At 31.2% G+C, this 14,986-nt stretch overlaps 2 protein-coding genes and 2 pseudogenes across 2 annotated transcripts; 2 read left to right on the forward strand and 2 right to left on the reverse strand.

The window, feature by feature from the left end:
• The first annotated feature begins 1,813 nt into the window (after positions 1 to 1,813).
• LOC149392723 (major allergen Pru av 1 pseudogene) lies at positions 1,814 to 2,466 on the forward strand (annotated as a pseudogene).
• Positions 2,467 to 4,539: 2,073 nt separating this feature from the next.
• Positions 4,540 to 5,308, reverse strand: LOC149392724 (major allergen Pru ar 1 pseudogene; annotated as a pseudogene).
• A 3,656-nt stretch (positions 5,309 to 8,964) lies between these two features.
• On the forward strand, positions 8,965 to 10,368 carry LOC149392725 (major allergen Mal d 1-like). The gene is made up of 2 exons (XM_089616854.1): positions 8,965 to 9,225; positions 9,946 to 10,368. Exons 1-2 carry the CDS (start codon positions 9,042 to 9,044, stop codon positions 10,239 to 10,241), a joined length of 480 nt encoding a protein of 159 aa, XP_089472980.1. The 5' UTR covers positions 8,965 to 9,041; the 3' UTR covers positions 10,242 to 10,368.
• A 2,810-nt stretch (positions 10,369 to 13,178) lies between these two features.
• Positions 13,179 to 13,905, reverse strand: LOC149392726 (major allergen Pru ar 1-like). Its single transcript, XM_089616900.1, has one exon. The coding sequence runs from the start codon at positions 13,845 to 13,847 to the stop codon at positions 13,365 to 13,367; it is 483 nt and encodes a 160-aa protein (XP_089473026.1). The 5' UTR covers positions 13,848 to 13,905; the 3' UTR covers positions 13,179 to 13,364.
• Between the last annotated feature and the right edge of the window lie 1,081 nt (positions 13,906 to 14,986).

Consider the following 14,986-nt stretch of genomic DNA (forward strand, 5'->3'; position numbering starts at 1 on the left):
GTATAGATAAAAAAAATAAATAGAAAATATTAATGAAAATAAGAAAGAATTTAAAGGTTAAATAGGCTGTTTCATTAAATATATATAATAAGACACCTTATCAAACAAGTCGTGCACCCACATTATCCATATAGGTAATTTTATCAGGAAAATATACTTACCCATAACAATGACCGGGAGGTAGGATAATTTATATTTTTACATAACGTACAAGGTTTAGGATTTATTAATCAAATTCATATGATAAATATTTTCAATTAGTTTTTATGTAGAAATAAGTTGTTTTTGAATATAGATTATTTTTAAATAAAAATATAACCAACTAAGCTACTTGAAACTTATGAATTTTATTTTAGTTAAGATTTTACACAATTTAAATTTAAAACCAAATATCTTTTTAAATATCAATAAGTACTAAATATTTCAATTTTTTTCCCAATTTTGTAGGAAACAATTATTTTTAACGTATGAATTATTCTCATTAAATTTATAGCGGAATTACGTGTAGTCTTAGAAGTTAGTTTCTTATTGTTCTTCACTGTTTATTATTATATTTTTGTCGATAGTCTTTGGTCGATTACTCTAAGGGAGATAATATACTTATTTTTCCATGTTCTAAAAACTTGAGTTTTTGGACTTTTTTTTTTCCTAAATCATGTAGAGTTAATAATCGGTAATACTTGTTACCAACCAAAGGACTGCATTATAGTATAACTAGAGAAGCATCCAGAACTTGTTAGATAGTAAAATTACAAGATGTAAACAATTAAAAAAATAAATTTAAATTAATCACGTAAAATAAAAAATGTGTTGTATTATTAAATCAAAGTTAATTACTAAACCAAAAAGAAAGAACTGTTTGAAATAGTCAAATGATTACCTTCAAGTAAATTATAATTAATCAAACTATTAAAATATTAAATATATAACTTAATACATGTCTAATTAAATTTCTCATAATATGATATATAGGTCTTTTTTTATTTTGGCTTATTCTTAATTATATGATATAATTATAGTTTGGTTAATCATATGTCTAATTCTCTAAAAGAAAAATACGGAAATTAAATTTTTGGCTTTTTCCTTTCTCTAAAGTTTCTAGATTCGAGATTCTAGATGGTGAATGCGTTGTAATTATTTAAAAAAAAATCAATTAAAACTAAAACTCGGAGTTAGGGTTTTGGCTTTTTCCTCTTCTAAACTTTGTAAATTATTAAAAAAAAAAAAAAACACACACACACACACACGTAACCATAAGTCTTTTATCCCAATTTACACTATCATTAAGACATTCGCCATCTATAACATTGAAAGTTTAGGAAAGGAAATAAATCATGTTTGCATGTAAAAAGGAAGAATGAACATGATAAGAATGATGACTTAATCTTCTAGAAATAATTAGCATGATAGGTATGGGGACTCGCATATTCATTACGTACATGAACACACCCTATTCACATGATATATATCACTTGGGTCAAAATTTATGGAAAAAAACAATTCTCTAACCCAAATTAAATTTCCAAAAGTAGAGGAAATTTCATGGAAAAGGGAGAGAGAATCTTCACAATGTGACATGCTTTCCTCAAAGTATTTATTTATTTATTTTAAACATTTTCAATCTTACATTATACATTTATCATCAATTATATAACACATTTAAATACAAATGACAAGAAATAACCTCAAAATTTCAACATGGAAAACTTTTGACATTTTGTGAGAACCCTAATCTTAATCTATAAATACCACACATATGAACCAAACATGTCATAATTAAACACATTCACAAACTCTCAAATCACTCACCGAAACCAATTCTCTCTCGCTTCTCTCTTCACCTATCACCAACTATCATGGGTGTCGTCACATACGATAGTGAGAACAACTCTCCTATCCCTGCCGCAAGGCTTTTCAAGGCCACGGTGGACGCGGAGAACCTAATTCCCAAAATTGTGCCCCAAGCCATAAAAAGCATAGAGATCCTAGAAGGAAATGGTGGGCCCGAGAGTGTGATGAAGACCACGTTCGGAGACTCTAAGTACTTGAAGCAAAAAGTGGACATCCTCGACGCTGACACCTTCACTTACTCCTACACAGTCTTCGAGGGCGACGCAATGCCCGAATTTGCTGAGAAAATCTATTACGAAAGAATATTGACTCCGCTAGAGAACGGAGGGTGTGTCATGAGGGTTATTAGCAAGTACTACGCCAAAGAGGGGCACAAGCACGATGAGAAGCTAGTGAACGAGGGAAAAGCTAAGGGCTCCGCTCTCTACCAGGCCGTCGAGGACTATCTCATTGCCAATCCCGACGCTTACAATTAAACGATAATTAATAACAATTACTTTTAGATTGAAGTACCAAAACATAGACATAAGGCTCATACTTTGTGCATTGATTTTTGGGTTTGGCTTCTCTTGAAATGTTCTAAATAAATGAATTCTAAATGAATAAAAGGATCTTACTCTCTATCTTGATCCAGATTCTTGACTTGAGGCGGAATAAAAATAATGGTTGTGTTGTATGTGCTTGACTATATTCTTTTATGTACATACTATACAGTATACTACCAAGTTTTTCGCTCTATTGGAAGAAATAACAGACGATATGAATTTAGTTTAAGGAAATAACGACATAAATATCTAATGTTTTTGAAAACATATACTTAAATATTTTTTTTTCCCGGTAAAAATAATTAATGTTAGGTTTCAGTTACACCATTAAATAAAATCAATTAAATTTGACCGAAATTCACGTGAAAACCTTAGCTTAAACACAATTTAACTTTTTTTCTTTGAAAGTAATTAAATATTAGTTATATTATCCTTGTTACAAAATAATTAACTAAGATAGCTTTATTATTAAAATCTGATATTATTAAAAAGTTTTTAATATTAAAATAATTAATTAAGCATTTTTCTATATAAAAAAGAATATTATTCATGCTTGATTAATTTAAATAAATAAATATAAAATTATTTTAAAAATATTATTAAGATATAATTATAATATAAAATTCGTTTATGATTAAATTTTTTATAATTAAAATGATATTAATAATTTGTAGTAAATTTTATGAAAAAAATATTAAATCTTGTTTAATCTAAAGATGCCACATGGATTTCCTTCAAATTTAATGGACTTTGTTTGATGGTGCAACCGAAACTTATGATTAAGTATTTTTGTCGCGAAAAAAAAAAAGAATAAATATTTTAGTGTATGTTTTCGAAAGTATTAAGTATTTATGTCATCATTTTCTCATTTAGTTTATATTTGAATGAACATTAGTGGGCTATTATTGCGAAAAATAAAGAAAAATGATGTTCGGTGCATAGTATAACTGAGTACTATTATTTATACGAAAACAATATGAATTGTGTCATTGGTCTAAAAACAATGTGTCATCGAGTACCATTACTAAATCAAAATTTGTCAGCTCTCTCTTTTGTATGCTCCGCCGAATTTTACTATATAAAATAAACAAAATTAAATCATAAAATCATCTCCACTTCTCAATTTAGAATAGTTAATTAGCAAACAGCCTAAGAGTTTTGATAATATAAAAGCCACACAATTCTGACGATGATAACTATGGAATTAATTAATTCTCGAATGAAAGCCGTATAAGAACCTAATTAACTCTCTTATTTTACTCCCCACTTTTCTTACTTAAATGTTTACTCAAGTAAATTATAATTAGAGGCTAAATTTTGCAGCAATCACGGGGTTAATAACTCATCCGTATGAGTTATAACCATCATTATTCCTCCGCTTAGTTTTAGGCTATCGTAAAAAACTTGGGAGAGATCATTCCAAAGGTTATATCGAGCCTTATTGAGAGCGTTGTAAATGTCAAAAGGCTATGGATAAAAATCCGGCAGTGTCCAATGAAGTCGTCGATCAAGATAATATGATTTACACTTTGCTTGAAGGTGACTTTTCCGAGCAGAATTTGTCCGAGAAAATAATTTACGAGTACAAATTAGAGACATTGCTAGATGGAAGATCTACATTGATTAAAACACTATCACGCATCACATCGTATACAATCTTGTCGATATATCGAGGAATAGAAATTTGCCGATGTCAAGGAAAAGGCCTCGGGTTTGTTTATTTTGTTCTAGAGCAATCAAACTTCCATCTAAGTTTGATGATCATGAAATGAATTTGTTTGGGACTTTTTTCTACAATAATACATACTTGGTGCCTATAAATGCAATAAAATTGGCTGATGATTTCTTTTTGGCATTCTATATTCCAACACGAAATAATGAAAACAATTTTTTAGATTGTAATTAAGATATGTATTATTTATATCAAGCCGGCTGGCTATGCCATTACCACAATTGATTTTTTTTCCCTAGTCATTCAATCCTACTTGTTTATTACTCAGAGTTCTTCATGGTATAGTGTCCTTTTAATTATTTGTGATTTCATTTAGCATAACCTTTTATTATGAAAATATCATAACTTATGAAAAGAAAAAATCTTGAAAAAAAATAGAACAATAATCTTTTATTTTATACACACTAAACATAAGATAAATTATTCTTTTATTCATTGTATTTAGAACATATTGATAGATAACACGTTAACAAACGGAGAATCGGAAACCAAAGCACAACACAAAATGCAAGAACAAAAACAGAGAAGTAAAAAAAAAAACAAACAGAGCATCTCTCTGTTTTTACGACTTATAAATGAACAAAAGCTGATAGAGTATAGTTTAATTGTAAGCGTCAGGATTGGCGACGAGATAGGCCTCGATGGCCTTGAAGAGGAGAGAGGCCTTAGATTTTCCCTCTTTTACTTGCTCCTCGGTGATGTCATGCCCGTCTTTGGTGTAGTACTTGCTCACACTCTTCATGACGCACCCTCCATCGTCAGATGCGACCAATTTAGTGTCGTATGAGATTTTTTCGATGACGTCGGCCAAGGCGTCGCCTTCGAGGACGGTGTAGGAGTAAGTGAAGGTGTCAGCGTTGAGGACGTCCACTTGTTGCTTCACATACTTATAACTGCTTCCCGTCCCGAACGTGATCTTCTTTATTGTCCCGGGCCCACCATTTCCCTCTATGATCTCTGTGCTCTCTATGGCTTGGGGCACGATTTTGGGGATGAGGTTGTCGCCGTCGACCATCAAGGCCTTGAACAACCTCGCCGGAGCGATTGGAGAGGCGGTCTCGGTTTCGTATGTGAAGATTCCCATTATTTTTTAATTACTTGGAGAGAGAGAGAGAGAGAGAGAGAGAGAGAGAGAGAGAGAGAGAGAGAGAGAGAGAGAGAGATTATTGATAACTAGAGTGTTTGTGACATGTTTGGTTATATGTGTTGTATTTATAGATTTAGGTGAGAGGCAAGCACATTAGCTGGTGAAGTTTTCCTTTTGCTTTTGCCATGAAATTTACGTACTCCTTTTTTCTAATATGTTATTTGGGTCAAAGATAGCATACCATGATTTTCGCTATAATTTGTTTAACTCAATTGATTCCTCATCATTAAAATGCTCCAACGTAGTTAATTAGAAACTTTAAGTTTGTATAATAGTTAACGTTTAATTAATTATAATTAATTAGTCACTGATTTTATTTACTACAGTTAAATTGACAATTTTATCTAAATAATTCATGCCTATTAATTGAGCTATTTGGACAAAATTGTCAATTTAATTACAGTTAATAGAATCGGTAGCTAGTTAATTATAAATAACGCAACATTGGACAATCTAGGAGGCTAGATAATACAAAAAAATGAAACCAAAGTTCTAAATTTGATAATAAAAATAACACCACAGCAATAAATGATGGTATAGTGTTTTGATTTTGGACAAATTAATTGAATATTAGAACGCTTTGTTATCTTACTCATCTATACGTGGCATTGCTTATAAAAGTCGATCGAAACTTTCATGATTTATATCATAGAAATACGACAAACAATGACGGTTGTACTGATTCTTTAGTAAGGCATGCTTTGGTTGAATGCAAGTCAAGTCATTTGAATATCATGATTTCTAGAAATTGCAAGAATATATAGTGTGAAACGAAAAAAGATTATCTATTATCATTAATATAGTGCGAACTAAAATCTGTTATTTTTAAATTAACTTTTAAAAAGCTTATTATTTCTTGTACATACTTACATAAACTACTGATATGAACATTAAGATGCCATTTCTTGACCAAGATTAATTCCTCAGCAAAGTCACCGGCCAATGAAACAAACTAACCAAATTAATTTTAAAAGTTCGTCGCATAATGTGCTAATTTTAATTCTAATTTTGAATCCTTTTAATCAAGTTTGGCAGTTTGCAAACTATCCATAATCTTCAAGGTTTTTAAGTAATAAGCATCATCCGTTCGGAATGAGTGTGAAATGTCTAATATACTCTTTTGAATAAGAATAAAACATATCTAAAATAAATAAATTCGAACATAATTAATTTGTGAATTAAGTGTGAGAGATTTGTAAGTTATTAATTGAATTTATTTTTTGGTGATAATTAACCAATTTGACACGTTTTAATAAGAATTAAATCTCAATACTTTACAATTCAATATTATATCAAATCCGCGTTTTTTGTTCATTTATAAAAGGGTCCCTTATAAAATAACAAACAAATAAGTTCAAATAGCAGGAACAACAAACAAAATAATATGTTCATTATTTCCAACCAAATATAATCTATTCATTTACATGAAAGTATAAAAAAGGAAAAAACGACAATAATATAGAAACGACTTGAGAACGAAATGACACCAAACAGACTATGCAGATAGAGAGAGAGATGACATTTGTTTCCCCTTATTTTTCTAACTCATTGTGCGATTGGTTCCAAATTCCAATACACAGCCAAGATTTATATTTAAATCATTTAGCGATATAAGCCACATAAACATAAGTGTTTGCATTTTTGTAAATTTTTCGTAAATAGCCAAAAACTGTTGGAAATATTTCGTAAATAATCATATTTACTAGAAATTTATTCTGCGTTTTTTGTTATTTTTATAGTGTAAATAGATTTATGTGGCTATTTACAAAAAATTAACGAAATGTTGGCTATTTCAAAATTCTAACTTTTCATATGATTAGATAATCACTGGACCCTCGGTGAATCAGAACAAACTTTAATGAGGGTGAACAACAGTCATATGAAAGCAAACTAAAACTATAGTAAACGACAATAAAATGAGAATATTAATTTGGAAACAAATTTAAAATGAGGCAGAAATATTGTGTCCATTTTTTTATGTTCTCATGTCGATTTATTATGTGATGTCTAATGAGGGTGAACAACAGTCATATGAAAGCAAACTAAAACTATAGTAAACGACAATAAAATGAGAACATTAATATGGAAACGACATCACATAAGAAATCGACATGAGAACATAAAAAAATGGACACAATATTTCTGCCTCATTTTAAATTTATTTCCAAATTAATATAAAAGAGTAAAATTATATGTAAATGTGGGACATTATTATTAAAAAAAACATGAAATAACATAAAAGCCTATTACTCTAAAATTAAGGAAACAGAAATCTTCAATTTAACGGGAATGATCCATATGTAAAAGAAATCTTCAATTTATTAGGACAGTTGAGTAATGAATTTTGTAACTGACTAAACCAATTCAAACCTAAAAATTTCTTTCTATTATACGTTTCATATTTTTCTGATTTATAGTCATTCTGCTTATGTGGCACATTGTTTATACCATTTTTATCCTTATTAATTAGCTAATATAATTTATTTTTGAAATTAATAAAATCTAATTTATTATTCAAAATCACTAATTATTAAGATCTCAGTTATCTCTCTCTCTCTCTCTCTCTCTATTTTCACGTTCACTCTCTCTCTCTCTCTCTCTCTCTCTCTCTCTCTATTTTCACGTTCACTCTCTCTCTCTCTCTCTATCTATCTATCTCTCATCACATTTTTTTAACCATGGACAAAGGTCAAAAACATAAAAAATGTAATGAAAAGAGAGAGAGAAAGAGAGTATTTAGGTATATATAAATTATTTTCATTTAATTGATTTTTGGTAAAGAATTAGGAGAAAAGATAAGGATAATCATATTTTATTGCATCAAAGATTAGCTAATTACCAAATATTACTAAAACGTTGGCTATTTACAATTCTAAGTTTTAGAAAGGTTAGTAAGCTAGAGCGCCCTTGATTAATCCTAAACTTTTCCAATCATAAACATACATCGAATTTATATATGTATTTCTCATTTGATTTCATTAACCTTAATTTCAAAATTAAAGTACATGGGCAACTCTGTTAAAAAAATATATGCACTAAAATTAGTTTTTTTTTATATATAGAAAACAATAAAAAAAAAAAATAGTATATGCTTGAAAATATGCAATATTTCATCGAAAACGTCAACAAATTTTTTAGATCGAAAACGTCAACAATTTTTTAAGATGAGTTAACATACCTAAATTAATATTTAGATGGAAATACAGAATATTATAAAAATCAAAGTACAAATACACGATAAGTTCAAGGGCCATCATCACCAAAATTAATTTTTAAAAAAAACATAAATCAGTTTACGCTGAACTAAATTATCTACAACATGCGAGAAACTTGTTGCGTTCGGCATAGTAATAAGACGATGGCTAAGGGAAAAAAAACTGAATAAATAAATAAAGAAACATAAGCAAAAACGTTTAAAACTTGTTCTGGCTGATAGGCTAACAGGAGCCTTATTTTGACCCATACTCGTATTGAACATTATATATACATATATATATATATATATACATATATATATATATATATATATATATATATATATATATATATATAATCATCATCATCAAATCGCAAAAAAAATTACAAGTTGCACAAAATTAATCCACAACAAAACAAGGGACATGCCACACAACTAACCTCAAGAATGTAAGCCTATAAATAGCTCATCTACATTCTCATATCTCATCAAGCAAAAGAAGAAGAAAAAAAGCCCTTCAAGTTATTTCCCCCCAAAAAAATTATTCCTTATTTTCTAAAGTTATAAATCATGGGTGTTCAAGTTTACGAATCCGAGTACACCTCCACCGTGGGTCCCGCGAGGTTATTCAAGGCCCTCATACTCGACGCCGACAACCTCATCCCCAAAATCGCACCTCAGGCGATCGAGAGTGTCGAGATCCTCGAGGGTGATGGCGGGCCCGGAACCATCAAGAAAATCACTTTTGGCGCAGGTTACAACTTAATAATTTACATTTTAATTATTTAACCTATTTGATCAATATATTTTAATAATTTGATTAGAAGTATGGTTTTAGCGGCATTATAAAATAGTCTTACTAGCTAGTTGTACTTATAAGGGTTGGCCTTGACTCAAATGAGCCACAAGAAAGTAACAAAATATGAACCCTAATTGCGAGCATCGAAACAAATGAAAGCATGTTATAAAAAATATACAAAGTGAAAATATTTAATCCTTAATTGAATATAGTGGACTTCTTTTTGTTGGACTTTAGATATAGACTTGACCTGCCTGTCAAGCTTACAATAGTCACTTAAAACGCAATTCGATGTGGAATTGTTATTATATAGTCGTGGAATATATCATTCACATCTCTCGAGTTTTAATTGAATGTTACATATTCGTACATTATCATTTTTTGTAATTGGTCACAATTATACCTTAGAGTTTTTTGTTTATATTAAAACTAAATCTTTTTATTGTGTTAAGAATTAATTAATATCTCTATTGATATATTTTGTTTTATATTTTGCATGTTAATTTACTAAAGTAGGCATCATAAAATATAGATCCTCATATTACAAAAGTAATATAATATTAACAAATATGATAGTACTTACATTTATGATGCTTCACAACTCAACATAATTGCAATTCTTATTATTTATCTCAATTTGCGATATTAATTCTCATTTTGTGATTTTTTTTTCAGGAAGCAGCTTTGGGTTCGTGAAGCACAGAGTCGATGCAATCGACACAGAGAACTTTTTCTACGCATATACAATGTTCGAAGGAGATGCGTTGACTGACAGAATCGTAAAAATCGAGTACGAGACAAAGTTGGTTGAGACCGCCGATGGTTGCACGATAAAAAACGTGAGCAAATACCACACAGTCGGTGAGATCGCATTCCTTGAGGATCAAATCAAGGCGGGAAAAGAGAAGGCCTCTCAACTCTTCAAGCTCATCGAAGCTTACCTCAAGGAACACCTTGATGCCTACAACTAAAAATAATTTATTTGAAAATTATTCGACAAAATTCTCTTTGTTTTGTTAATTTTATGTCTATCTATCTTGTGTGTGGCTTTTCAATTGTGTGTCCAGAAACTTTGTTTTGGGATTGGTAACAAGTGTCCGGAGAGTTGTGATGAATATCTGGATATTATCATCTCTACGTGATTTGTTTGAGAAAAATAAATCTTATTCATTTGTACTTGTATCTTTTACGATTAATATATAATGCAAAATATAGTTTCAATTAATTGAGCAACTAAATCACTAAAATTTGAAGATTTGCTAAATAACAAACAAAAAATTAGCCAAATAAGCCACCGAAAGTCTAAAATTGCTAGATAGCCAACATTTTGTAAATATTTTGTAAATAGCCAACTCAACTTATTTATGGCACTCAAAAAGACAAAAATACCCAAAAATATTCTCGCCTATTTTGGGTTTTTTTTGTCTTTTTGAGTACCGTAAATAAGTTGAGGTGGTTATTTACAGAAAATTAACAAAATGTTGGCTATTATACAAAACGCTATAAGTCAAATGGCTATATAGCTAAAAGACCCTGAAAGTCCAAATCTACTGTGTAGTATGCTTGTTAGATGATGTTAAGAACAACAAGACAAACAACAATCAACAGGTAATGAAAGTAAGTAAAGAACACCAAGAAATGGTAACCAGTTTGGCCTCAAATGCCTACTCTGGGGGATATCCATCCCGGTGAAAAAGAACAACTTCACTAGACAATATGCAGAGTACACGTCGGAATACAATGGATGATCATCTTCCACTATTCCTAACTCCAAGTTATTTCTATGGTGTTGTTAAACTAAGCTCCCCATAGGTTTGAGCTCCCCTCACTTTTCACTCTTACACTCTCCAAGTGTTTCACTTCATTACAATAACAAATACACCAGCAACAACTGTAAAGTACACTAGGTAAGACTTCGCCGGACGTGAGTCAAAACCTGGAAACAAAAACACACACACTTGAAATATTGGTTTTCGGCTGTAAAGTGTGACGCCTCACCTAGGGTAAAAACATTCTCTTTTATATGAGACAACAAAAGAGAATGTCCTGTAATCGGACACCAAGACAGATGGCACATAGCAGGACCAGGAGAGACAAAAAGCTGTCAGGAAGGTCACGTCGAAACCTGGCCGTACAGCAACAATAGTGTTCTGAGCAATGCTAGGCACAACATCAAGGACAATAGAGTTGCCTGAACCAAGAGGCCAACTCAGTGTAACTACAGACCAAAAAACTAATCTTTTGTAAGTATTAAGTAAATAGCCATTATGAGGTATAATTTGAACATTTTCAACATGCCATTAGAGTCTGATGATTATTTATAATTATTAATGAATATTTACAATTATTAATGTCTTTTTGGCTTTGTTAATAAATCTCAAGGCAATTTACGTAGAATTTATCAAACGTCGGCTTTATGACAAAACTTGAGTTTTCATATGACTATATATCTAGAGAGCCCATATATTTTACTATAGTAAATATCATTTAAAAAAATTAAATGATAAAAAATACTAAATACTAAATAATATAAGTTACATATGGTATAATTATCTTAGTTATCAATTAATTTAATATAATTTTATTCTCATTTACATGGAATAATAATTTTGAAATTTATATAAGTTTTAAAATTAAGCTAGGAAATGGTAGCTATGTGTGCAAAGAAACACGTAACACAAAGTGTTTTAGCCACTATAAATAATTTATTAATCTAATTCTACTATCATTAAGACATTGACCGTCTAGAGAGTTTAGAAAAAGGAAAATAAAATGTTTATTTGTTGAAAACAGAGCAAAGAATTTGGACTACTATAATCTTGTCTCAAAGGGATTAAATTTTCTAAAAATATTTAGCAAGCTACATATGTAAACTCACTCGACAAAAGCATAGAAAGTCTATATTTATATTGATACAATTTCACAATTGTAGTTTTGATGTTGATATTATAAACACCATACTATTAAGTGATGGAGACAAAGGAAATCCCAAAATCGTTTGCCAAGCCAAAGAGTGCACAGAGATCGTGGGAGGAAATGGTTCGCTTGAGACTCGGAAGAAGACCACGTTCGGATTTGGAGGCAATTGTAAGTAATTGAAGCATTAAGTGGACGCCCTTGACACTGACACCTTCACTTACTTGCCATAATTTACGACACAAAACTGACGGTGTCGGTGTGTTATGAAGAATGCGAGAAAGTTACTACATCAAAGACGGACACGATATCATTTGGGAGCAAGTGCACGAGGGAAAATCTTAGACATATCTCCTCTTCAAGGCCATCGAGGCCTATCTAGTCGCCAATCTTGACGGCTACGATTAATCCACAATTTAACCAAACGCTTTTATACTTAAAATAGAGACATGCTCGTGGAAGAAGGTTGTGGAGGACTTTGTGTCAAGTGAGTGGGGTGTGATGGTCCTTGGTGTGTCGAGGGAGGGCATTGTCATGTTGCTTGATTGTTTTGCATTGTTGTGTTTCTATTGTTGATTAGGCCGTTATTTTCATAATTCGTTCAACATGTTATTCAAAAGTTACCGTACGTATTTTTTATTTGTGCTCGTCGGTTATTATTTGATGTCATTTGGTATATAAAAACTACGTAAGCAAATACTCAAGAACAAGAAAAAGGAACAACAATCTTCTTTACCCAAATTAAATATAAGATAAATTATTTTTCAATTCATTGCATTAGAACATAACGATAAGAGTATAATCAACAAGATCCAAACCCAAAAATCAAAGCACAACACAAAATACAAGAAAATAATAGAGACGCAAACAGAAACAGAGAAGTATAAGACATAGCATCTCTCTATTTTTACTACTTCGATATTATCACTTAATTATAGGCGTCGGGATTGGCGACGAGATAGGCCTCGATGGCCTTGAAGAGGAGAGAGGCCTTAGATAAATTATTCTTTTATTCATTGTATTTAGAACATATTGATAGATAACACGTGAACAAACGGCGAATCCGAAACCAGAGCACAACACAAAATGCAAGAACAAAAACAGAGAAGTAAAAAAAAAAACAGAGCATCTCTATGTTTTTACGACTTATAAGTGAACAGAAGCCGATAGAGTATAGTTTAATTGTAAGCGTCAGGATTGGCGATGAGATAGGCCTCGATGGCCTTGAAGAGGAGAGAGGCCTTAGATTTTCCCTCTTTCACTTGCTCCTCGGTGATGTCATGCCCGTCTTTAGTGTAGTACTTGCTCACACTCTTCATGACGCACCCTCCATCGTCAGACGCGACCAATTTAGTGTCGTATGAGATTTTTTCGACGACGTCGGCCAAGGCGTCGCCCTCGAGGACGGTGTAGGAGTAAGTGAAGGTGTCGGCGTCGAGGACGTCCACTTGTTGCTTCACATACTTATAACTGCTTCCCGTCCCGAATGTGATCTTCTTTATTGTCCCGGGCCCACCATTTCCTTCTAGGATCTCCGTGCTCTCTATGGCTTGGGGCACGATTTTGGGGATGAGGTTGTCGCCGTCAACCATCAAGGCCTTGAACAACCTCGCCGGAGCGATTTGAGAGGCGGTCTCAGTTTCGTATGTGAAGATACCCATAATTTTTTAATTACACTGAGAGAGAGAGAGAGGAGAGATTTTATTGAGATTTATCTAATTTGAGTGTTTGTGAATGTGTTTGTGATATGTATGGTATTTATACATCAATGTTAGAGGCGAGCACAATACATTTTAAAGTTTCTCTTGCCCTTTTGGTGAAGTTCACGTACTACTTTTCTAATATTTTATTTGGGTCAAATAAAGCATACCTTGATATTTGCTATTATTTTTTTTAATCAATTGATTCCTCGTCCTTATAATACTCCAACATATAGTGATAAAGTTTTCAAGAGACTTTATATGTTTTCATTGCTAGCTATTTAATTTACAACCAGAGTTTACAAGGTTTTCCAAATAAAGTCTTCTATGTACTAAATGATAAAGAAAGTCATATATGTATAGAAGCTTCTTTTTTCGGGTATTACAAGACTTTGAAGTATTTTTTTAAGGAAAAAAAAAAACACACTATTAATATGGTAATTAAAGGGGTTTTTAATTGAGCCGTAGGCCATAACAATCATGTATCATTAACTTGACCTTTTTTCACATTTCTTTTTCCAAATTAATTTGTTAAGAAACGAACCTTAAGGTTATTCAACTTTGGATGATTGCCTTGCCCCAATCAATATGAACGGCACAAGGGAATAAAACTTATACTGTTTCACTTATAAATTGTTAATAAAGTATAGTACGAGCAAATACTAATATCTGAATTCCTTAGAATTATACGACAATTATCCAATAATATATTATTTCACTAACAAACATCTGACTTTAATCTCACCAAGTGGAATGATAAATGATTTATATTAGAGACAATGATGGTTGTATTGATTCTACTAAGGCATGCTTTGGTTGAATGCAAGTCAATTCTATCTGCAATTATGATTTCTAGAAGTTGCAAGACTATATAGTGTGAAACCAAAGGTTATCTATATTGCAAGAATAATTTCACACTAAAAGGTTATTTAGTGTGAACTACAATCTATTGATTTTTTTTAATTAATTAAAAAAAAAAGCATATTCTTTGTATATATAGACTTGCTGAAACTATTGATATGATCATTAAGATGCCATTTCTTGACCAAGAAATATGGATTAAATCCTCAACAAAGTAACCGGCCAGTAGGCAAATTATT

This window comes from Urtica dioica, chromosome 6, assembly GCF_054948205.1.
Source record: "Urtica dioica subsp. dioica isolate 48M chromosome 6, U.dioica_male_clone48M_v1_H2, whole genome shotgun sequence".
Taxonomy (NCBI): Eukaryota; Viridiplantae; Streptophyta; class Magnoliopsida; order Rosales; family Urticaceae; genus Urtica; species Urtica dioica.